Genomic DNA, 24,791 nt, shown 5'->3' with positions numbered 1-24,791 from the left:
ATACACAATCTGTCCTCTTGAGGGCGACGTTGAGCTGCATAACATTGCTGTAAATGCCGAACATAAAACATAATGAACATAAAACATAATGGCTCGTGCCGACAGATCAAGCGTGTAGCTTTCATTTGTAAGGAAACTTATTTTGTCCTTTTTAGCATTTTAGAATTAGCTTATTGAGTCAAACAGCCGAGAAATATAATGCACACTTTCAAGAATTTACAAGCACTTCACCCACCATTCAAGCACTTTTCAAACTTTGAAAACACAACATTAAAATCCAAGCACTTTCAAGGTTTTCAAGCACCCGTAAGAAGGCTGCAATATTCTTGTTACGAAATGTTTTGGGTTCACTTCCCCTTTAAAGACCTTGCGAGAACTAAACTTGGCCAACCATATTTTGAGAAGAGCAAAGGGATTAAATTATTCTAAACATACTTTCGTTAATTTATTCAACGCAACCCCACCCAGATTCCTAATTAGACCCATAGCAACATGCTTAACAACGAAAATGCAAATGTTCGGCAATCTTCAGCCAGTGACGTCATTTCAAGAAGGCTGAGTCGCCACTCAGCTGTTGTACTGCAATGATGTTTATCCTGTTAACTGTTCTTTAACATTGTTCTCGTGTTTTTCAGCAAAATGCCTCGCCGCTGTGTGGCGATCAATTGTTCACATTCAGGCCAACAGTTGTTTGAGTGGCCAAAAGATAAGAATGGGTCACAGAAATTGACCAATTTGGTTCTCCCAAACTGAATTAATTTCACACCGGTGTTGACTTTATGTCAAAGGTTTTGCTTACGTTAAAGGCCTTGCAAAAAGGTCGTCGTGATTACAATCAATTTTGAAAACTGTGAGGTGTCTTAAAATTTCAGTTTGTTTGCCGCGTTGTCTTGGAAAACGACCCATCACGAGTCAATTTTATAGTGGATTCATATGCATATTCCTACGATAAAAATAAGACAAAAACTTGACAATGTAGAACACCAACGCACTACAACGTGTGCTCTCAGTGCTAGCAGAATTAATGGACCAACACTGTGCGTAATTTAGCATGTCACAGCATTGAATTTCAAACAGGAACAGTAACAGTAACCCGCAAAAGTAGCAATGAATGTACTTTATTTTATTTTATTTTTTAATTTAATTACTCAGAACATACAAACACAACAGCCACGGGTGACAAACGCAGAGGTAAAGAAATACATCACAAAATTATATCAAAAGCGTGACGTCATCAGCAGGCGCGAAGGCCAACGAAGCACCTCGAAATAATGTTGTAGTCCGATCACATCTGGTACCCACAACGGTCCTCTAGAACCCAAGCAAGCCTGTTTGGGGTGAGTCCCTATTCCAACACACCTGATTCAAATGATCAGCTCATTAGCGATCCTGATGATTTGAATCAGGTGTGTTGCAGTAGGAATGCATCTAAAACAAGTTGGATAGGGGATCTCGAGAGCCGAATTTGGGCACGCGTGGTCTTAACAGATCGATTGATCGGAAAAAAAAAAAAAAAAAGAGGTGACTCTCGTCTTGCGGTCATTGAGTAGACATGAGCAAGTTTGGCCACTAGAGGGAAGTCGTGCACCGTCACTCAAGCCTGTGGCTGTGTGAGGAAGGGGGAAAAAAAGAGCTGCATGGGTGCTAAGGTCATGTGGAGAAGAGGGTGCAGTGGCTCATAAATCACACGCTCCTGGTGAACAAGGACATCAGATAAAGGTCTGCTCTTAATGCTTGTTCACCGTGCACTTGGAAGGAAGGCATCTGCTAGCATTAATAGTGCTTCATCGCAGCTTTACTCATAGTTTTGTCTCAAAGATGGAGTGCTCTGCTAGCTGTGAGCTAAACTTGTCTTGGGTGATTTATGACTTGAATTTAAGCTCAACATGCAATAGAGAAGCTCCTGGAATAGGTGTGCATCACAGGCAACACTTGTGCAAAAGGTCAAACGTGCAAATAAAAGGGGAGATATGTGTATGGATGAGATATCGAGTGCAGGAAGTCAATTGTAAATCTGAATAGTCAAGCCTCGGCTAGGAAATGTCCCAAATTTTATTGATTTTGGAGGCCGGAGATGCCCAAGTGATACTTAATCTTGTCCAAGACAGCGTCTTGTTTGTTTTTATGAGATAAGATAGCAGAGTCCTCCGAGATCTGACACCCAATCTGTGACAAATTATAGGACATCAGGGCCTTAAAGTTAAACAGTATCGCGTTTGTCACAATAGCACCTTTTAAATGTTTGTCCAAAGCACATCGGAAACAAGCAAATGAATAAACGAAGCCTTTGTGATGGCCTGTGTAAATGTCACGTCAATAATCACGATTTATGCGTTGAGCACAAAGTTTACAACGCATACCTCAACTGATCAGATCCGTTTATTTTGATATTCTCATAAATTCTCAAAGGAGCGGAGCAGCTATACTTGTAGTAAACATCTTTTTTATTTTTATCCCCCCTTCCCCCGCCCCAGTGTGCCATTCAGATACAAACGCCTCACCTTGATTTTATTAATAGATAGCGCAGGGTGATAAACACAGATGAGATTCTATCAATTATATGATTGCTTTAATTAACTATCATTAAAGACAGATCAATAATGCCAGACTCAAATTAAAATAAGGCCCATACATTATACACTATTTTACAAGGAACAATCAAATGGCCTCATATACCAAGTCTCTGGAAGGGGGTTGCCACGGTAACCAAGGGGTGGTGGGTTAGGGGTGGGCTTTAAAAGACACACACACACAGCTCAGCCGTACTTGATTGTGTGAAGTAGAAGTGGGGGGAAAAAAAAGGATGTAAATTTGATTGTGAAGGTCAAAGAGCGTCGGAATGTCGTGATGTCGGCCATCCACGCGCTCAGAGACGATTTGGACAGAAGTATCGGGGCAATTCGTACCTCGATGACGACGCAGCATCTCAACATCCATCATGTCATGCTGTGTAAATGGCCGTCGTGTTGTCACGTCCATTTTCTGCCTCACTTGTTCTCATTAGCTTCGCAGCTCAGCTGGATGGCGCCTGTCCCCGCAGACTTGGGGCGAGACACCCGGGACTGGTCGCCAGGCAATTTACAGGGCACATCTGATCACTTTGATGATACACAATTTTGTACATTGTTGACATCCACGGGGTCGGCAAAGTAAGAAACACGTTTCCCGACGGTTCTTAAACACTTGGACTTGTACGTATGTTCTCTTTTTGTTATTATATTCTTGGTGAGATTGATTTGTATTCCATCACTGTCGGGAGGGGAACGTCCGCCATAATAATGGGGTCAATTTGATATTTTTTTCGTGATGGATTCTTTTGGTCAGTCGCTCCACACGTGAGTTTGGTATTTGTTTTTAAAATACTGAGCAATCTATAAGGTTGAAAATTGCGTGTTGTCTTTGATGAAACTGGGGAACCATTTTAAAAAAAAGAAAATAAAAAAAAAAACTTTAATAGAGTTCTGATTCTAACTAAAATTGGCATTCTGGTTCCAAAAATGCAGGGCTTTTTTTTTTTTATCTAGCATGCCATTATTTTTCTCCACAGCACACTAGAAAAAAACAAATTTCACTGATTAGCTGTAATAAGACTTATCAGTTGATGGTGCAGTCACTGAGAGAGAGGTGCGTGCAGCTCCCAATTGGTCAGCACGATCAATATTTGCAGACAGAAAGCAAACATAATGGGATTTTTTTTGTTGTTGTTACTGCGTATGCCATTGTAAGTTCTATTTTTAAGTTTTCAAAGCTTGTAACTATTCCATCATAAAGTTTTATTTAAATCAATTTTTGCAGAAAACGCAGCTTCTACGGCTCAAAAACTTGATTTGAGATCAATTCCGCACCCAAAAATTGGTTAAAATCAGCTGTCTGACCTAACGCAAAAAAACTATCAAAACAAGAATATTGCTTCTATCACTGACTGCTTTCTTCATGTTGCATCATCACAATCAGTTTTCCGAAACAAAGAAAATGCAGGACACTTAAATTTCGGGAGTATTCAACTCATTTCTTTTTCTGGCCTCCATATTTTGTCTCGTTTATCCAAAGTAGAACACAAGCAACATTTTATAAGCGGTCATCTGATAAAGCAGATCGCAGCCAAATATTGCAAGAGAAATGTTATGACCTTTGACCCTGATGAAGTCCTAGACCGCAGGCGTGCGCGCAGCTTGATGCGATATGAGGAGGCGGAGCAACCCGACGCCGTATACAAGACAGAGACGTGTGAGTCATACAATATGTCGACGGCACTCAGGTGGCAGCAGGGGTCGTTACGTGTGACGCGACATCATTTTACAGCTCCTGCTTCTGTCAGAGGCAGACAGAAAGGACGTGCTCCTCATTTGTTACACATGCGGCCGACGCGCCGAGGGTTGCGGCTCAGTCAAGGGAAAAGAGAGGAGAGGTGAGGAGAAGGTGAGGAACGTTCTCAAGTGCAAAGACCATAAATTTAACGCCTTCCCCCGTGTGTGTGTGTGTGTGTGTGTGTGCGTGTGTGTGTGAGCGCGGGCCATCTTAAAGAAAGGGTAATGGAACAAGTGATGGAGAAGCGGCTGGCGAGGAGAGTGAGGATGGAGGGTGTGCCAGCAGGGAGGAAAATGAAGGGAGAGGAAATAAACAAGGGCCAGGTAGAGGGAAGAGGTGATTTGGGCAGAAGGAGGCGGGATCATAAAAAACTCGGAGATGTGTTCTGGCCTCTGGCTCTTTCATATCTTTTACATTTCTAATTAAAAGAGATAAAGAGTGAGGGAGTCATCAATCCCACAGTGATTTCCCAGTTAAGGTTTTAGAGGGGGCTGTAAACTAGGCAGCCCGGCATCATTGATTTTATAATTAGCTATCGTCACCCCACACTCAAAACGAAGGGAGTGTGCTCGAGAAGAAATTCCAAAAGAAAAAAAAAAAAAAAGGAGGCGACCGTCAAGTGGAGCAGCGAGGCGTGAGGATGAAGATGACGATGAGGAGGTCGGCCCCGAGGGGGGAAGGTGGTGGAGCCACAGGGAGGGGCTGAGGGAAAAAATCCCCCAAACAACCACACACACACACCCCAGATGAGAAGTGTGTTTGAAGCAGACAATGAGCCAGAAGGAAATGTGGCAGCAGTGAGAAAAGAAATGGCACCGTTAATTGCCGGTGAAATGTCACGCCAGGATCCAAATATTGCCATGATCTTTGGCCAGAATAAGACACATTACGCCCAATAACGGATACATAAACCATTTTATTATACAAGAATCTCAGCCCAAAACCTGTTACATGGCTGATAGAAAGAAAATACAAAGCAGGGATGAACACGATTCCAAAACAAACCGGAACTATTGATGCTTTATTGCCATGTGACCTGCTCCAGAAGACAACCCCCCCGGCTCCCAAAAAAGTTTCCCTCCCAACACATGCAACGATCATGTCGTGCGCTTCTCAAACCATTTCAGACATAAAGGAAAGAAAGGAGAATAACACGGCGACAGTGAGCGATCGGCCTACTAAACTTGCTCACTTATGACTTTTTCAATAATCCCACCCAAGATGATTAAACATTAAAATCCATTTCTTTTGCACATTATGAATCCAATTCCCTTCTAGCTTCAGTTCAACAAACTGCTATTCTCCCCTGACCATAAACCAAATGCTGCAAAATAAAGGACAGAAAATCTTGATCAAAGTCACAGAAAGAAAAAGTGTAGACGTACGTAAACGCAACACACAATATGAAGATGAAAACGCAAATTGGGCTTCTTAGCTCCATTTCTTGGATTGACTAACACGAAATTGATCAGTCGCAATCTCGCTCTCTGAATGTTTGTGTTGAATGTTTCTATAGCAACGGTGGTGTCGCTGAATTTCCTCCAACTGACATCCTGTTTTTTTTCTTTTTTTCACACCAACTCGAGGAAAGCGACTGCACAGCACCCCTGCCGGCTGCAGCCAAGTAGCGCACGCCATTTGGACTTAAGCCGGCGAAAGTGCGGCCAACTTTTGCATTCGGCAAAACAGGCAAACGCTTTTGGTTCCGCAACAATGCAGGAACTTTTCAAGTCTCCCAAGTCTTTTGTTTTGCTACCAAAGACGTCAATCTCCGACGTTTAGGCTTTGTGATGACATTTATCATTATTTGTTGTTTTGCTCGTTTTTGCAGCATACACAGGAAGCCCGCTCACCTGTTTTGGTCACGAAATGTTCCGCCTATAGCGTATTGCTTCAAGACGTTAAATTCCATACAAGTTCTCAAAAACTCTTTCATCTCATCCGTGCATTAAGTTTGAAAAATCACTTCAAAAATTGTAATCTGATCAAAATAGGGTGCAAAAATCAGCACAGATAACACATCAGCATTAAGGTTTTGTCACCGAGCGCGGCAACTTTTTAGAAACCAGCCAAATTTAGCCGAACTGCAGCACGACCGAACTTTATTACAAATAGAAACAAAAAGATAGGCGGCCGCATCTTGCCACACGCCTCGGGGAACATGCTGACAGCACGTGAAGATTTTCGTTCATAAGTCTGCTCTTCAATTATTTATACGCAAATTTTCGAGCCGTGCGAATGTGAATGAAGAGGCGAGGAACGCGTTAAAACCTCGCCGTGAGCAGCAAGAGATCAGCTGGCGGCAAATGAAAACATCAAAGTTAGAATATGAGGAATGCAAAGTTTCTGTCAACTTCAATCCGCCCAACGAGCGTTTGATTGCAAAAACATCTTTGAGCACCTCGGCGACTCTAAATTTTTACGGCGCGCTCATCACCTGCTAACGTTGTCTAAGAAAGTGCATTTTAAAATCTTCGTCCAGGAGTAAATGGAGGAGCAATATAACGTCACGGCACTTCCTTACTGCAAAATAATTTGAGCGCGATGCTGTATCAATGCTTTATGCTGTCATGAATCGCATTCAAAGCGGCGATGGGGAGAATTTAATGCTTGCGAGGGAGCTTTGCCATGATTTTCAGCGGGGCCCGGCCCTGCACAAAACATCATAATTACGGTGCCTGTCATGACTCCTAATCACAAATGTCATAAAAACGACATAACATCCGCCGTAAAGCTCTCCACGTAGCAATGATTCAACTGGAGGCATTCGGCTACAACCTGCGAAGCGGAGCCTAAACGCCCGCTCCGTCCACCTGGGCGAGCGTCTTATGCCTGTCATAAAGGGGGGGTTGCCCTCCCCACGCACACTCACAAAGGAGAATGAAGAAATGAGAAAGATAGCATATCAACATGGAAATGACAGAAGAACAAAAGGAGCGGCTTCTTCTCACGTGTGGGATGTCCACTGGGCTGGTTATCATAGCGACGTGTCCGACAGATCACTGGTGGGAAGGGGCGGGGGTTCTGTGGGGGGGGGGGGGGGGGGGACACGGAGAAGAGTGTGCAAAAGTGAGAGAAACACACAGCGTGGTTGCAAAAGGTTAGACGGAGGGAGTGTCGGCGAGGGAGAGCGAGCGCTTTTAATGATGCTGAAAATTGGCCCGTGACGGCGCCTCACCCCCGCAGGTAAATCATTGCTATGGCGTGCTGTCAACTTATCTGTCCCCTTGTCCTCCCATCTCGGCCTGCCCGCGAACCCTCCACTGTCTCGCCCCCCCGCCTCAACTTCTTTTACGAGCACATATTCAAAACTTTCATCTTCCGGCCATACTCACCCTGTCGCCATAAATAATTGCCGGCGTTTTGTCTGTGTGCATTAGCGAGCTCGGAATTCATTGGAGAAGTCATTTTTGTGTGTGACGACAGATGTGTGAGGTACAATTTAGTGGAGGCACTTAATTCCACCATTTTGGAATTCTTTATTCTTTTGCTTCGCTATATTTCAAGGAGAAATATGTTACTTTTTACTCGGCTGCGTCTTCCCGCTGGCTGGGTTCACTAATTACTTTGCAGAGTGAGGTTGTACACACAAATCAAGTGGCGGCCTCATAAAGTGTGATGCATTGCTCATGTTTAAATCAGCGACCGTGACAGGGGGCAAATTTGTAGGCTTGTTCAAAAGAAATGTTCATTTTAATATGGCGTCAATAATGCAAATCTGAATTCCTTCGCATTCCGACTTCAATTGTGCTCCGTTTGCGGCGTTCCTGTCCGACCTTGGCCTTCGCTGGGAGGTCGATGCACGATGACCTTGAAGCAAGACCTCAATGGTCACATCACCGTGCCAGTGAGGGAGTGAGTAATCATAACATACAACAACCTCAAAAAGTTGGGATGGAAATTCCTGACATTGTGCGATGCATAAAGCACTTGCGCGTTGGATGTGAAAAGTCACCATAGCCCTTTTTTTTGTTTCATTTTGATTTTAGGAAATCAACATAGCAAAAAAAGCATCCGTGTTAGCGCAGTTTTTCACTGTCGTCTCCCTCTGTACTTCCTCTCCTTTGTAACTGCTCACCCCTCCACTCTCTGCTCAGCCGAGTAAGAGAAAAAAAAAAGTGGCTGACCTTTTATCATCTAAGCTGCGACTTGTTGAGTGATCTTTGCAAGCAGCCAATCATATTGTAGCGCCCGCAAAAAACAGTAATCGTCCCGTGCTTCGTTTTGTGAACATTAAATATCTCATTTTAGAATTACGCGGCTAAAGCGAGAGCGCCTCAAACTGCTTTCATTTCATTTTTCACTGTTCTGCAACGACGACAATAAATTTTCAATTGCGTACGACACTCCCGTGCGGCCCTTGTTGTCTTGCTCCGCGCAGGTTATTTACTGCCTTGGCTCAAAGGCAAAAATAGGACGAGATTTGGCGTTTCTGCTGCACACATGCTTTACCGAATGCATTATCATCGAGTCGAGTCGCTACGTCTACAAACAACAAATAATGCTTTCTTTTTGCTATTAGTTTTATTTTATTCACGCCCGATATTTTGGGAGGTACTAAAACCAAAAGAAAGTATACAAGCCACTGAAATGAAGCTCGATACTTGAGTGAGCTTTCACTTCTGAACTTGTTGTCAAAAGTGTTGTTTTGTGCTACAAAACTTGATACATTTTATACTTGGGGTCGGGCGAATGGGGTGGGGGTCACCTTAGAACTGTTTCCGTGTGGTCAGAAAGCAGCGCCATTTCTTCTCCGTAGCTGTGTCTTCTCGTACATTTAAGTGGATCAGGTTCTTCCTCCTGCACACACACGCAATTATTAACAAAAAAAACTCGCACATGATCGGTCATCAACTCGATGTCTTTATCCAATGATCCGCCGGCGGTGTTGGCAGGAGTCGCGACATATGTGGCTTTCAGCATCACACATAACTTAGGCCGTCCGGCTTTCAGTTCTCACCGAATCCGAGCCGAGCGCCAGAGAGGAGGCTCCGGGCTCGCGCGGCGTGCAGAGAGGAGCTGGCTGGCTGATCACCACGCCGCTCCTCTCCATCTCCTGCGGGGAGGGCGGAGCGGTGCTAAAGAGCGACAAGCTCAGCCGTCTCTGCTCGCACAGGCCGTCGTTTGCCCGAGATCCGGTCGGCGCCAAAGGCTGCAAGGCCGGCGGGTCGGGATCCCCCGACACGTCCGACACGTCCGACAAGGCGGCGTCGGCGCAGCCTAGACGACAGGAACACAAGCACAGAGCCTCGCTCGAGTCGGACCGCTCGCAAGCTGTTGCAAAGGCTATTTAGTGTTGCCGCTGAATGAAAGCGAACACTTTTACTGTTCCCATCTGGAGGGTGTTGGGCAGATTAATGTGGCTTCATTCACCTGTGGAGGCGGCGGGGGGAGCGCTCGGCCTGGCACTGGCTGCTGTTCCCATCTTTTGCTCCAACTGACAGATGTAGTCCATCAAGTCCTGCGGTGGGAAATACAGCCATCATTGCACACAGCGGGACGGGCCTTCCATAATCACAGCTTCAGTCGCTAGTGCTCTCATAACCCCCATATGTCTGCCACATAAAGCGGACACGCACGCTACACAATACGCCGCCTCCGCTGTTATGTAAACACGCGCTTTACAACTACTACGAGACGTCAAACATTATTCCATTGGAGAGATTTATTCGACGCTGGCCGCAACTGCCGCCGTGGCACGTGATGAGCGTTTACATAAACCGGACGGGCATTTTGAAAAAGATTGGCCGTCGACGCCATCCGAGCGAGCGAGCGAGCGTTGGGCCAAAGCGATAGCGCTTAGGTAACGACAAAACTCTGCGGGCGTTTTAACAGCGGCACTGACTGCCCTGAAAAGCGCTGATTTATATTATGCCATAAAGGTTTTATATTGCGCAATAACAGCGACAAAGACAACAACGGACCAAAGATGCCCAACAACGCGGGGACATTTGCAAGCTATCGCCCCAATTCAATCATCGATGGTTTATTAATGGCAATCATATCGCTAGCCGCAACTTGAGAGTGATCCCAAGTGTGACCTGGACTAAATTTAAAGCGGATAATGACTGCAGTTGAATGAAGTAGCAGTTTAATGGGAGTACTAGTCTCAAGAAGGGGAAAAACAAGCGCTATTTATTTGTTAATCCATACAAGCCATTAAGTAGTCTCTGGAGTTTATCAGCTGATTACAAAGAGAACGTAAACGGCGCATTAAGGATATTCAACAACTGGCCTACTTTTTTCTCCAAGCACAGGTGCTCCTTCTCCTTGTGGGCAACCCTCAGGCTGGCCTTCAGCTCCTGCAGCTCCCTGCGCAGTTCGCTCAGTTGGACCTGCAAGATGCCACCGAGAAGACGGGACGACTCGCAAGATTTTCTCAATCATGTCGAGTGTCTCCAACTGGACAACCTAAATGAGGTGCTTGCATGTTTTCGTGGACGTGAGCTCTATTGCATCACCATCTCTCTTTTTGTTGACTTTGTTTCGGTCAGATTTCGTTTGGTTTCGTCTTTTCGTCCCCGCCTGCTCGCGTCAGGCCTGTCCTTCTTGTCGACCAATCAGCTGTCTCCATTCTGCGTCAGCCTATTGTTGCTGTCATGTCACGTAAACTGTCGCGGTGAGTCCGTTCCTTCCTTTGTTTGCTACATCAAATCTCTCCTTTTTGGCGGGAGGAATTGTTTGATTGTTTTTTTTTTTTTTCCCCCGTGAGTTGTTGGCTCCTTTTTGTAATAAGTGCAACATTTTGAAGCGAACTCCTGCTCCCCCCGTCTTCCCTCGCCTGCGCTTTTGGCTCAACACCACCACCCCTTTGACACTTCCTGTCTAAAATTTTCGATAAATAATCTTTATGAAAATGTGTCCAAAGACTTCTTGATACATTTTCGTTGCAACAAACACACGGGCGGAGATGTCCGAATGGCTGCAAAAGTCTCTTTTGAATGTTACGCCAAAGATATTTTGCTGCGTGTATGCAGGGAAGAGAAATGGAATGCATTTAACATTCCAAGTTATTTTTCACGTTTGGATGGCAGCCATGGCTTGTCAATGAGCTCACTTCCTGCCCAAAGTCAGCTCATGCAATGCATAAAATTGCCGCCACATGTCATGCTCACCTAGAAGAATATATCCTCCTTTTATTTGCGCTTGAGAACATTTTGAAGTGACTTCAATAAATATGATCTTGGCAACAGATTGCACACAATTGTTTTGTTTGCGTTGTTATGTCTTTAAATTAACACAATTTTGTGAAACTGGGCGGAAGACGACAAATGCTGAGCGTTAGTTGATCATGTTGTGGTCTTTCTCACCCGGTTGCAATCCTTTTCTCTCCCGAGCTCGACCACAAGCTTCACTCTCTCTGTCCTCTCCTCCCGGAGCTTTTCCTCAATCGTCTGCATTTCGGCCGAAAGGTTCTCCAGGCGCTCGTGCGCCTTCTGCCGGGGTGACGCACACCCGTCGTAACATCACCACCACACAAGAACCCAAATCAATTTGAAATGAGCGCCTCTCCACTCTACCTCGGAGTTGTGCTGCAGACTTTGCTTTTCCTGAGCCCACTGAGCTCTGCCTTCTCTTAAGCCCAGACTGGAATCTGCGAGCTGCAGGGTGAGCTGGGCCGCCTGGAGGCGGGCCTGATGCAGTTCGGCCTGCCCGCCATCTCGTTGGCCGGCCGTTGCCCAGAGGTCGTTCTTCAGGACGTCCACGGCGCGCTCACTCACATCCAAACGCTCCTGCAGGCTCTTTATCTCCCTCCGCATTGTCTCGCTTAATGTCTAACAACAAAGACAAAAGTTACTCGATGTTATCTCCAAAATTGTAGTTGTGACTTTGGTTAGAAATGAGATGTGTGGAATCTGGCCTAAATCTTTCAAATGTTTGCCACTAGAACAGGGCTTCTCAATTATTTTCTGTTACGCCCCCCCAAGCAAGAAAAACACAATTTGCACCCCCAGCCCACCACCCACTCTCCGCAACTATAAATAATCGCAAACCTACACCGTTGAGTTAATACTCGCTGCGCACAATGGGCGAGGAGAGCGCCACTGCCAACTACTGGAGGGGATGTGCAATTACACTTTATTGTAGTATGGCGGGGAAAAAAGCATGTTCCGCAGGTTGACACACTTCCCCTCAGCATGGCACCGCGCCCCACTATTTGAGAAGCACTGCACTAGAACAACACTGAAAATGAAACACGAACGTGGCCGTCCCATCTACTGCAGCGTCTAGGAAAGACTTGCTCCAAAATGTTGATGCGTATAACTCTCGTCGAGTCCGACCCAAAAGCGGCTCGAGGTGAGTGTTGTGTACATGCCAGACAAACGATTCAGGACCAAACGGATGCAGGCATGCCTTTCAGGACCTTGGTTTGAGTAAAAAGTGTTTGGATTTATCATTTAGATTCCCACGGACCTCTTTCCTGTGGGCTGTGGTGAGTTTGTGGGTGAGGCGGCTGATGGTGTTCTGGAGTTGCAGCACACTGGTGTCCCTCTGGGCCAGCGAGTTTCGCAGCTCTTGGAACTCCTTGGACAAACTTCGAAGATCACCCTCTGTCTGTTCCAGCTTGCTCTAAGGGAAGACGAAAAAAAGTGAGATCAGCAAGAACGACTCGCACTGAAATGTCGTCATCGTACATGAAAGCACCTCTCTGTCCAGCTCCTCTTCTTTCCACTGGGCTGCCGCCCTTTTCGCTCTTTCCTTTATCCTGCATGCGTACAACAGGACTTGCGTAAAGAATACTTTCTTTTCCGAAAAAGCAGTACAAATAGTGACTCACCTTTCCAACTCTGTCTCTCGTTCCAGCGCTCTGTGTGTCAGCGTTTTGATGTCATCCTGCAGTTGTTCAATTTGCAGTTTGTTGGCCTCTCTCACTTCTAATAAAGCACATTTTTCTTGTGCAAGACATTCCCCCAAAGCCATTTCCTCCTAAGTGACCAAAGGCAACATTACCAGGATATGTCTCAACACATATTTACATTTAAAAATAACATGTAAATGATCATGCCTGCTATTTAGAGGCTAAATACTCAAATGATCTTTTTTTTTTTTTATTGGGCTTGAAGTACGCCATCAACTACTCAAAACGATCCTGTGTTTTTCCAGAGATGCAATTAATTGAACTGTTTTATTGCTGATGTAGTTTGCAGTGGTGTCGAGTTGTCACTGAGCAGACTGAAAGATGTTCATTTGGATCCTGTCTTGAATGAGGGAACCAAAATATTAGAGACAGCTGTCACGATGATACCGTGCCATTCTACACCACCGCAAAGCACAAATATATGAAATAATAACACTCACTCAAAACTGAGCAGTATCCTTTTTTACAAAGGCATTATTTGTGCCAGAGATCGTGTGTGAATAAACGGTACCTTCTGCTGCCTCACCACCACCTCAAACTTTTCCTGGCTCCTCTTCAGTTCTTCATGCAGCCTGCTGATGTCGGAATCAAGCTCTCTGTGAAGCCTGCTCCAGGCGAGCCGCTCTCTGTTGAAGACTTCCCTCTCTTTCTCCTTTTGCTGGTTTGCTTCCTCTTGCATCTGCAGCAGCTCAGCCTGCTCTTGCAAACATTCCTGCAGTTGGCTCTGACGAGGGAAAGGAAGGAAATTGTCACACCAAAACATCTATTCCAGTCACTACTCAGCTCTGAACCCGTTTTATTTTTTGGCCACCTTCAGTACTTCAGCCCGAGGTACCACCAGCAGAATATCTGTGCCTTCTTCCTCGCCATGTGGCTCCTCCTCAAGGGTCACCAGATCCTCCAAGGGTTTTGGGGCGCAAAATGTGAATTTAGAACTTCGGGAGCAAACGTCACCTTTGGCGTCGACGTACACAAATTGATACTCTTGGGTACTTGGGTAGGGAAGGTAAGACGCTAGTAAGGGGTTGAGGAAAAGATTAAAAAAAAAAAAACATTCAAATGTTAGTTTAAAACAAATGACCGGCAGTGTCATCAGCAGATTACTTGCAGAATCGGTCAGGATTGACAACAAAATCTGTATTCAACATTTTCAACTAATAATGGATTCTCTTTTATTTCAATTTAACAAATGTATTTTAACTGCTATTCTTACTGATGTAGAGGCTTTTTAGGTTCACAATGTTGGTAACTGTACAGCGTCATGACGAGGCATCTTCATTGAATATTTTTATTGTTATTGCTACAAAGTGGTTTTGCAGGTGAGAGGAACGATGATGCCATACTAAACAATCAAAATGAGCATTGTTATCTTTGTGACAGCAGAATTTGTCGTACAGTTGTTTAATTAGATTTCATTAGTGTATGCGGCTTAGTAAGTACAGTCATGAAAATTTATTCATCATTTGGAAATCCCCCAAAACCTTACATTTTATAGAAAATGTTACTGACAAAAAACAAAAACAACGTAAGAGTGGTGCATGTTCTATATCGTAGTGGTCGAACTTCAGTCGTGGAGGGTCGCTCTTCTGCATGCTTTTCATCTCTCCCGGCAGGAACACACCTGATTCAAATGAAGAAGCCTGATAAGTATCCTGCTCATTTGAATCAAGTGTGTTGCAGGCGACAGAGCAGGAAAACGGCCCTCCAGAACCGGAGTTTGACACTAGTGTTCTATATGATGAATAAGCACTTTTTAAAAAATCTCACGCACTAACACACGCACACACACACACACAATGCAAAATGTATAGAGGCAGTTTGGCAGCAATACCGATTTAGGCCACGAGGGGCAGCAGATGAGCCAAATGAGTAGGCCTCGACTATTTATTCTGATGCACCCCGATTTGGAAACGGGTCTAAATTGATCAAACGTCATCACTACCTTCATTTGACTTGGTTCCCAGTGTCATCTTTCCTCCTTTGTGGCTTTACCGGAGTAAAATATCAGGAATAACCGTGTTAAATGACAGCGACTGAAACAGCGCCCAGCTAGCAAAAAGGCTAAAGCTAATGCGCATTTGCTTTTGAAGCAAGACAAGTAACGTCACAACCCACTACGGGGATATACCCCCCAACCCCCAAAAAATCCTAAAAATGTCATTTAAGAAAGGCTTAACGGATAGCGTACGTTTTAAACAACCAGACGTGTTCGAATCGCGCAGCTACGAACAAAATGCCGGCTTTTTTCCATACCTAAGGATTGACGGCAGCGACTGGTCAGGTGAACAAACATTCTTAATGCTTGCTTGATGTCAGAAAACACGAAACAACTCTTACCTGAATTCATGTGCACTTCAACCTCTGAAAATATGAGCCCGATTTATCCACTACGTTGATTATTGAGGACATTTTTACACCCCCCATAAGCGCAGAATGTGAAAACGAAGCTTGAGGTCGATTAATGATTAAAATGCTTATCGTCAATAAAATGCACACAGTTGTTCAATTTTCAGAGCTTGAAGTGGGCATGAGCACACATCTCATCTCATGAATTTTGGTGACGATTAATGAAGCCATGCTAAGATTTTTTTACGCTCACAATAAACATTTTAGATGGTCTCAACATTAGGTTTGATAATCATATTCTACTGTTTAGTTAATTATCAGTGCTGTTAAACGTAAAAACATGTAAATACAACTATTTTGATCATGATTACTGGTTATCACTCTGAAGATTGCTTAACTACAAATGCTGAGATTTCAGCAACCCAACCAGAAATATTACGATTTCTGTAGTCCTGCATGAAAGCAGATTAATTAGCTTTGCTTAATCAAACTGCTACATTTTTTAAATGTTTTACTTTGGTAAACAAGGATCAATATTATTCCCTATATTCTGACATGTTACGCACCAAACAATTGAATCAGAGTATCATGTCAATTAATGGAATAAATATTTGAGTTGGTGAGTAAACTACCCCATCTTGTCATGCAAAACTGTTGTGGATTTGGTTTTGCTTTCACAATACCGAAGAAACAACAATAAACGGCTAATAAGCAGTTCCCTAAAAAGATTTGGGATGAACTTTAATGCAAAATCATCTTTAATCTGATTAATTGGTAGAATAATGGACGGAACAATCTATCCTCAAACTGTCTGTATAAATGACGGCAATAATTGCAGACATAACCTGCCAAGAGCTAGTCATTGCGCATGCTACTGCCTTTAAGAAAGCGGTTTGGCTGTCCGTCTTCATCTCAATCATCTCTAATCACATCAATTTAGTGTGACATCATGTTTTATTACTACCAACTACATCGATCTAGTCATAGTTGTGCAGCATGTATTTGTCCATCAATGTTGATTTCAGGGTCACCTTCTTTCCCTCAATCTTATTTTTGTTCTTTCCTTCTTTTTTCACAGCATTGCATTTCCTTCCTGATGGGCCGCCTGCTGAACAGACTACATCCAGACCATAAAGTAAGCTAAACTAATAGAATTCTACAACACATTAATGGGGAATAATTTACGCAGATTCCCCTCGACAACGCACATGCAGCAAAGGGAGGCGGATAGGAAAGCTGACAAGGAAATCACGCACCAGCGTTTATGAGCTGTATTGTAATTCACTGTGCCAACGTGGGTCACATTTGGGGCATTTTTTTTTTTTAATGACTGCATCACTGATGAGAAACAACACAAAAAAAACCCTTGCCGTTTCTTCCCTTCTGCTCTTCTTTCATTGAAAAGTAGCAATGCCAATTTGCTGAGGTTTGTGATGAATGACTCCTGCAGAGGTCAGTGGCTCCTCATTTGCTGTACCTGTGCCCTTCACACTGAATCAAGCTCATCAGCAGCCACTGACACACTGGAGCCCGCTGCCCCACGCCGTTGTCTCGGCCACTCTGTCATTACTCACCGTCCTGCCTGAAGAAAGCCATTCGACCCCCTCCTTCCCCCCGGAGGCCCAATCGTATAATACACATGTGACCTGCTCGCAAGAAGAGCTACGGTGTCACATTATATTAATCGTAATTTAAACTAGTCTGATTTCAAGAGGAATGACAGAAAAGAGTCATTTTCTGCACTTTTCAGGCCACCACAATCATGGCGTCACCTTCGTTTCCTTCACAAGATTACAGTATTAATTGGACTTAACATCAACCAGCCAGCCGTCGTGTGTTTGTGCAAAGTGCGAGGTGACTATTGTGAGAGAGCGGCTTTCGGTCGTGTCATAATCGAATAGAAACGAGGCCTGCTTTTGTCGTCTAGCGGTGGTTCCCAACCTTTTTGACAAAGACACCGTTCACGATAACTACTTTGTAATATTCATAGCTTGGCCCACGTCTACTTCATGCAGAACCTTTGCGACAGCGCTTGCGTACGTTTATATTTCACAAGATTGTTGCTCGTTGAGCTAATGAGATCGTCATGTCGTCGAGTTGTTTGTTGCGCAGCTGCATGCCTAGCTCAAAATTTAGAAGCAGTTTGCAAAGGCATCCACCCGCTCCTAGATACGTAATCCTCCAATTTTGGAATTTGATGGAGAGGAAACAAATACCCTGGAATTGAACACAACAGTTGACCTCTCTTTGTTCTTGATAGTTGGCGGGGGGCTGTGCCCAAACAAACGTGTGGTAGTCCTTCACCGACGACCATCCCGTCTGCAGACAAAGAAATCGGTTGCTGTGGCGTTCATAGAGTGTGTTGTGTTGTGTCGTGATGTGAACGTGTGGCCCGTACCTTGAAGAGGCCAACCCAGTCACTGCTGGCCCAGTTGTGCAACGAGCTGAGTGTATAGTGACAGTCCACTCTGCTCTGAGGGAAGTAACTGCAGCCCACGTTTCGGAACGCCACGGCGGCGGCGGTTTCCATGGTAACGCAGCACAAAGGCACTGTGTTTTTCACAAGGGGGCGGGGTCACACAACAATGTTTTCAACTACGGTTACACAAATTACAACAAATCGAAACAGACAAGCGCAGTGTGAGCTGAAGAAAGTAAGCGGCGCTAGTTTTTATTTCATTTTTGATTTAGTTTTTTAAATTTTGTTGGTTTTAATTCGTTTTTTAGTGCGGCTTTGTTAGTTTCTATTAGTTTTATTTTATTGTTTTTATTATGATTTATTTATTTATATTTTCCATCTGCTCGCTCTCTATTTTTACTAGCCGCTGCATGATGACATCGCTTCTGTGCGACACACATTAAGAGGACTACAACTCCCAGGCGGCGACTGAACTTGTTTTTTTCTTGTGTCGGCACGAGATGTGGTCGGGGTCCTTCAGAGGCTGCGCGCTTGCTCATGACGTTACGCTTTAACACGTATTTTTCAAATATATTTCTTTGCCTCTGTGTTGGTTTTTACCCCTGGCTGTTCTATTTGCATTGTTTGATTCGCTAAATAAAAAAATAAATAAAACAAAATAACTGCATTACCGCCACATTGGCGCGTCATCTCTTACGTCACTTCCGCCTATGCCCAGAGAAGCCGCTGCCTCAACAGCAGTGGGTCTTTTACGTTTCTCTTACCGAACTTGCAACAATGCAATGGTTCACTCGGGCTGCGATACTGTATGGCTGTATATGGTGTGAAATATTTCTTAATAAAAAAATGTCCATGTTTTCCCTCCGACCCTTAACCAGTCTGATTCTCAAAGCAACGGAACATTGACGTGACGTCTTCAACAGGCACGCAGAGGACACCGGAAAAAAAAAAAGGGGTGATCCTCACAATAGTAGCAGTAAATGTACTTTATTATTTTTTTAATTGTTATTATTTAGTAATTCAGAACATATAAATGTAACAAACAGGGGTGACAAACATAGAGTCAAAGAAATATAAAACATAAATATATTATAACGCGTGACGTCATCAGCAGACGCGAAGGCTACCGAAGGACCTCGTCCACATCTAGCAACCCGACCACATCTAGCACCGACAGCGGCTAACGGCCGTGCAGTAATATCAAAGTTAAGACATTTAAAATCACCCCAAAAGGCTTATGTAATAACGACGAAAACTAAGCACTTTTTCACTGCAATTATAGTTTGAGTAAGCTTTATAAACGTAAAATGAAGTTTCAGTTAGTTTACTTTTTAAAAAATCACTTTCGGTTTTATTTTATTTCATTACCAAAAATGTTTTTTTTGCAAATATTGCTTTAATTGTTCCTTTAGTTTTCATTAACTACAATAACAATTTGCCACACGTGTGACTCGTCGGCGTTAGAAGTTATTCTCGCCTTTGGGAACTCATTGCAACCAAACTCAGCGACCACAGCGTATTTCAGCAACATGGCATATGACGTATTTGTCAGCTGGGCTATTTGGGTCGACATTTCGGCTTGCAAGTCGTTGTACACCATTGTCACGTGTGGGAATGCCACAAGGCAAGGTGTCTGCTGGGCCCCCCCTCAACACGTGCCAGCTCAACTCTCCATGTGCACGTCAGTCCTTCTTGCCTTAAGTTTTCCCATTCTGCTTCAAATTTACAGAAGGACTTTTATTTCACTCAGCACGTTTAGTTGCTTTTTAACACAATGCATGCTATTTTTTTTCATCCACCTAATAACAACTCCTAAATAGTATGGCGGAATTTAAAGATATAACAAAATGGAGCTTGACCTCCCTCATATTTGAACACAAAATAACAATATAACACGCAAAAATAATAAGAGAACACAATGTCGTCGTTGACGCAGACAACGTGAGCCGGGTGACAGATGTTCAGTTGCAGCATGCTTGCGAAGGTTCACCTTACACAGGAGGAAGGCTGGAGGCCCCACTACAGTGCTGGGACATGTGCTCTACTTTGAACGTGCTGCCTGACTGCCTGCGAGTCCGAATATGACAAAAAAACGCCAAGTTCGCTTCTCTTTCAAATCGTCTGATTATTCTTGCGTCTTGGGCTGGACGTTAGTTAACGAGTTGCGCGACCAAAATGTACAACATGGACACTGAAGCGCATCTGCGCATTTATTATGCCGAACATCATCCTCACCTTAAACCGCGCTCACGTGTCAATCTGGACCGTTTATGTCGTCCACACTTACGACACGAACACCACGAGCAGAGATGGTCTGTCGCGTCTCCTCTGCTCAGGCTTCGTTGCTCCGCACGACTCCGACAAACAATAACAAAAAGCAAAAAGCGTGACAGGTTTCGTGTTAATCTGAGGGATGATGGGAGTTGTAGTTTGAAAGCCTGCTAAATCGAAGCTCAGTTGAGCTTTTAAACGACAAATCCCACAATTCAAGCGAAGCTTCTGGGGTCACGTGCGGCGTAATAAGAAGCTTGTCTCCGCCTTGCGATGTTTTTCTTCTGCTGATGACAACTTGGTTTGCTTGGGAGCCCTTTTAGCGACCAGATAACCTTGCCAATGTTTACGCTTTGGGAAGCGATAATCACGGAGAGCTCTGGTGGAAACCACTGAAGATTTGGAACATGTTTTCAAACCGCACGGCACTTTGTTCACTGTAAAAACGTTTGAGCAGGGTGCTAAATCATGTCCTTCTCATATAAATCGTGAAAAAAAAAAGTTAGTAATGACCAATTCTTTGACCTCACCATCGGGCACTTTTGACAGTCTGAAAAGCTTTGTAAACAAAAGTTTGATGATACACTTCAGCTGTCGTGAATTATTTTACTATACTGATGCTGCACAGCAGATGGCAGTATACCATTTTGAGAACCAAATGCTTTATTGAATGCTTTGTGGAATATATATATATATATATATATATATATATATATATATATATATATATATATATATATATATATATATATATAATGTATGTATTAGTGCTGTCAAGTGATTATTTTTTTAAACTAATTAATCACAAAAAATTCCATGATTAATCATGATTAATCACATTTTTCAACTACTATTTTTGCGAAGCTTATAAGAAATATTTACTTGAATAATATCTTGGAATTGATGCAAAAACACCAAATATGAAGTATATTTCATTCAAAGACTGTTCTAATAGCTTTCTTGGATTCTTGACTACAATCTCAATGGAGACATCTTTACAGACAATTATTTTCGAAACATTTCTCAAAACTGCCCACAAGCGCCACACTCCAGCAGTGTTGGTTTGCAAGGCCCAGTGTATGTATAGATATATATGTATATATATTTATATGTATATAAATATATATGTATATAAATATATATATATGTGTATATATGTATATAAATCTTTGGGTACACCCCGAACTGCTTGCCAGCCAATTGCAGTGCACACAAAGACAAACAACCATCCGCGCTCACACTCACACCTATGGACAATGTAGATTGTTCAATCAACCTACCATGCATATCTTTGGAATGTGGGAGGTAACTGGAGTACCCGGAGAAAATCCACCCAACCTCTCTCCTTTACCTTTTTCAAATTTACAAACTGGTCATGTGGAAAGGTTTGATAAACTTCATGAAGCTATGAAATCTAATGTTCCTCACCAGATGAAGTTTTCTATCTACCTTTCTGTCTGTCTGTCTGTCTCTGCTGCCTGATGTGTGAGCAGTTAGTATGCGTCCTTCACATTGCTTGTGCTTTGGATTTGAATTGTGGGTGCACTGGCTTCTCAGCATTCCAAAACCATGCATATTAAACAGCCATAAGATGGAAATAAAACTGAGAAATATATAAAAATAAACATGACATTTTTTTGTTATATTCATATCTGGTATTGGGCCAAATCAAAAGTAATTAAATGTATTGAAGTTGCATTAATATTACGGCACTTTGATTACATTAGGAACAGCATTTTTTTTAAACAGGTAACTTGTAATTGTATGTATGTATCCATTTACGAGTCAGATTCACCCCATGTTTTGGAATTAGAATTCCGTCCGGAAGAGTGAAATGGGAAACTTTGAAATGGTTGAAAAAAATGTGTCACACGCTCACTAATGCATACAGCCAGACGTTCCATGGGGGACCATGAAATGCACAAAGCGAGAGCATATGAGCAGAAATTACGTTTAAAATTAATGTAACCCCGCATCAGTAACCTGATCTTAAATAATGTTGGTAATTTATAATTATAGTTATTGGTGTTCTCATCCGGTTTATAGCCTGCTTATTTATCTCTGCTCAACGAGCAGTCAATCCAGTCACACAGTACTTTTACTCCTCCTCAATTAGTAAGTCCAGTTTGGCTAATTTAGTCTGCTGAAGACGCTATAAGGACGCTTCGAGTAATTTTATGTCGATGGACAGTCGATGTTTAGTCCCCATAAATTGTGTTTAAGTGGATTAATAGCGTGGAGTCGCCATGTGAGCGAGTGGTACCACTCTGTGCAATGGGATAATTAAATAGTTTGAACTGCAATGACTAGCTGATGCTGTTGTGGGCTGCCTTTATTGTATTTGTGTGTTTGCTGGAGATTTTTACTGTCTTGTCGTTTTAATGCTCCTTTCTGTTCAGGAGAATTGCTTTGACTTTTAAATGATAAGTACGTGTGCGGTTAGTTGGATTGTGTGAGGCTTCAGAGTAATTTGTAGACTGATTGTCCATAGAACGGCTTGCTCTTGTTCTGGCAGCTTGCTGTTATGCCTCCTTTGACTGTCGTAAACACACGTGCTCGCACACCGACGCACAACCCTCACACACACACACACACACACACACATTTAAGCATTAGATTAGACAAAAGCAAAACAGTTATGGCACAAAAGTCTAAGTATGCTGTTTATCAGCGGCAGCACTATTGCACACCGATTTAATTCCTCTTGTCTGTTGATTTTATTTTCTTATTTTTATCGTATTTATTTCCAACCTGGCGTGGAATTTCTCTCCATATAAGAAAATGGCGTAGCCCCTGAGTGCTACTGCAGTTTCATTACCTGAGGTGGTCATTCTGAATATAGCTTACCACATGTCTCATTCAAAGGGAATGGCAGGTATGTGTCACTAGCCATAAATTGCACCTTGCCTCCAGCCATAATCAGTTGCCAAGGAAACCTCAAATGGGATTATGACCTTCTGTTGTGTGCAACCATTAGATTTGTCAACATCCAAGAGAAAAACATTAACATTTATGTCCGTCAGCAGTTTGTTCCCTCATCCTATTCAAGCGTTTTGTCTTGAACTCCGTCTTGTCGCAATTAGCAACACACACTTGGTCCCGCAATCGGGACATTTGAACAATTTAATACTGGACACGAGTGTAAGGTGGGTGACGCAATCACTCAGAGCAATGTGATTCTATGACCAGGGAAAGGCAGCCGAAGGATGGCAAACAAAGACGGAGAGTCTGGGCAAAGTGCTTCCAAGTAGGTTCCTGTGTAGGGAGGGAGGAAATGGAGAAAAGGGGGACGGAGGTATTTAGTATGCACGGCCAAGCTGCCCCATCTGCTTAGCGCAGCAGTCCCCGTCGTATAACTGTCTACAGGCCGTGGGCCACATAAAGAATGTCTCAGATTTGATGTAATTCCGCAAAATTAATGACAGCTTTACTCGGTATGGGCCGTGAGGGAATGATTAGTGTTTGATCGTCCATCTGATCAGTTCCCCTGGCCGGGTGCACGGGGAGGCGCCACTTATGCGCCGGCATTTTGCCGGTGGCCACCGGGCATGCACACCTTTCCACAATATCCGCCGTTGTCCCTGTCGGTTGCACGTCCCGTTCGCCTCTCGCCAGAATGCACGGACAAAGAATTGCCCAACTCGGTGGCGTCAGAATGAAACTTGATGGGAAATCTCCCGTGGGCTTTCCCTCTCGCCAGAATTTCAACCGACCCGTGCAGTATTTCAGAGGAAAGTGGGCCAACCAGAAGTCACTTAAGAGAACGCAGAGGTCACACGATGACCTTTTACAAGATATGCTTTACTGCACTTGTGATTGGAATTGGGTATTAGTTTTTAAACGAGATGGGGAATGGATTGGGGATTTGAGAGACAAAATTGATCCTCGAATGTATTGCGGGAGTTGGGCGAGTAGAATTCCTCTCCTCTTTTAATGCAGCCCCACCTCAGACGGCCCAACCCCCATCCCTTTCCTCCTCCCGGGTTGCCGCGTTTACAAGCGATTGGGGCATTCTGTTTTACAAGTGAGCCTGGTGCGTCTCGGTGTGCTAGCAACATTAAAATTGAACCCGCCTTATCTGTGCGAAGCATGAGGCTTTACATCAGGGGCTGTCATGCCGCTGCCATGAGGCTCCTGTGAGTTTTTATGTAACGTTGTGCAGTCAAAAACCCAGCGGACAACTAAAGCCAACTGATAGATAAACAAGTGATTGAAGACATGGATGTTAGTTTGTGGAATGTGTGTGTGTGTCGGGTGGGGGACGGGGGTGGCCCCCCTCCAACAGTTTACAATTGTTAACAAGGCCAAATGCAACACATGACAGGCATACATCTCCCAGCCAAATCAAATCTCATCAATGCTTGTAAACAGACTGGTCGGGTCGTCCGGATTTTGTGCTGAGTTGCATGTGGCAAAGCAAATCTCCCATCTGACCACTAGAACGCAGGTCCAGTGCGAAGCAGGCGGCGCCCAACTCAGCAAAAAGGCTTCGGGGCGCTTGCGGTGGCGCCAACACAGATTGTTGGACAGACTGCATGGATGCAGTGTTTTTCCCGAATATTGTCGCCCATTATAACAAATGACTTG

The 24,791-nt window shown here is 43.8% G+C and overlaps 1 protein-coding gene across 1 annotated transcript; it reads right to left on the bottom strand.

Moving 5' to 3' along the window:
* Nucleotides 1–5,373: 5,373 nt before the first annotated feature.
* On the bottom strand, nt 5,374–20,318 carry calcoco1a (calcium binding and coiled-coil domain 1a). The gene is made up of 15 exons (XM_088290571.1): nt 20,169–20,318; nt 17,913–18,064; nt 17,731–17,833; nt 13,980–14,182; nt 13,680–13,892; nt 13,088–13,236; nt 12,955–13,015; nt 12,724–12,879; nt 11,829–12,083; nt 11,619–11,744; nt 10,548–10,643; nt 9,682–9,769; nt 9,269–9,528; nt 9,017–9,108; nt 5,374–7,332 (listed from the first exon to the last, which is right to left on the bottom strand). Exons 2-15 carry the CDS (start codon nt 18,042–18,044, stop codon nt 7,308–7,310), a joined length of 1,959 nt encoding a protein of 652 aa, XP_088146697.1. The 5' UTR covers nt 18,045–18,064; nt 20,169–20,318; the 3' UTR covers nt 5,374–7,307.
* Between the last annotated feature and the right edge of the window lie 4,473 nt (nt 20,319–24,791).

The sequence above is a fragment of the Idiotropiscis lumnitzeri genome, chromosome 3 (genome assembly GCF_059441095.1).
Source record: "Idiotropiscis lumnitzeri isolate Australia: NSW breed Sydney's pygmy pipehorse chromosome 3, RoL_Ilum_1.0, whole genome shotgun sequence".
Lineage (NCBI taxonomy): Eukaryota > Metazoa > Chordata > Actinopteri > Syngnathiformes > Syngnathidae > Idiotropiscis > Idiotropiscis lumnitzeri.
This window is presented reverse-complemented; position numbering and strand designations above follow the sequence as displayed.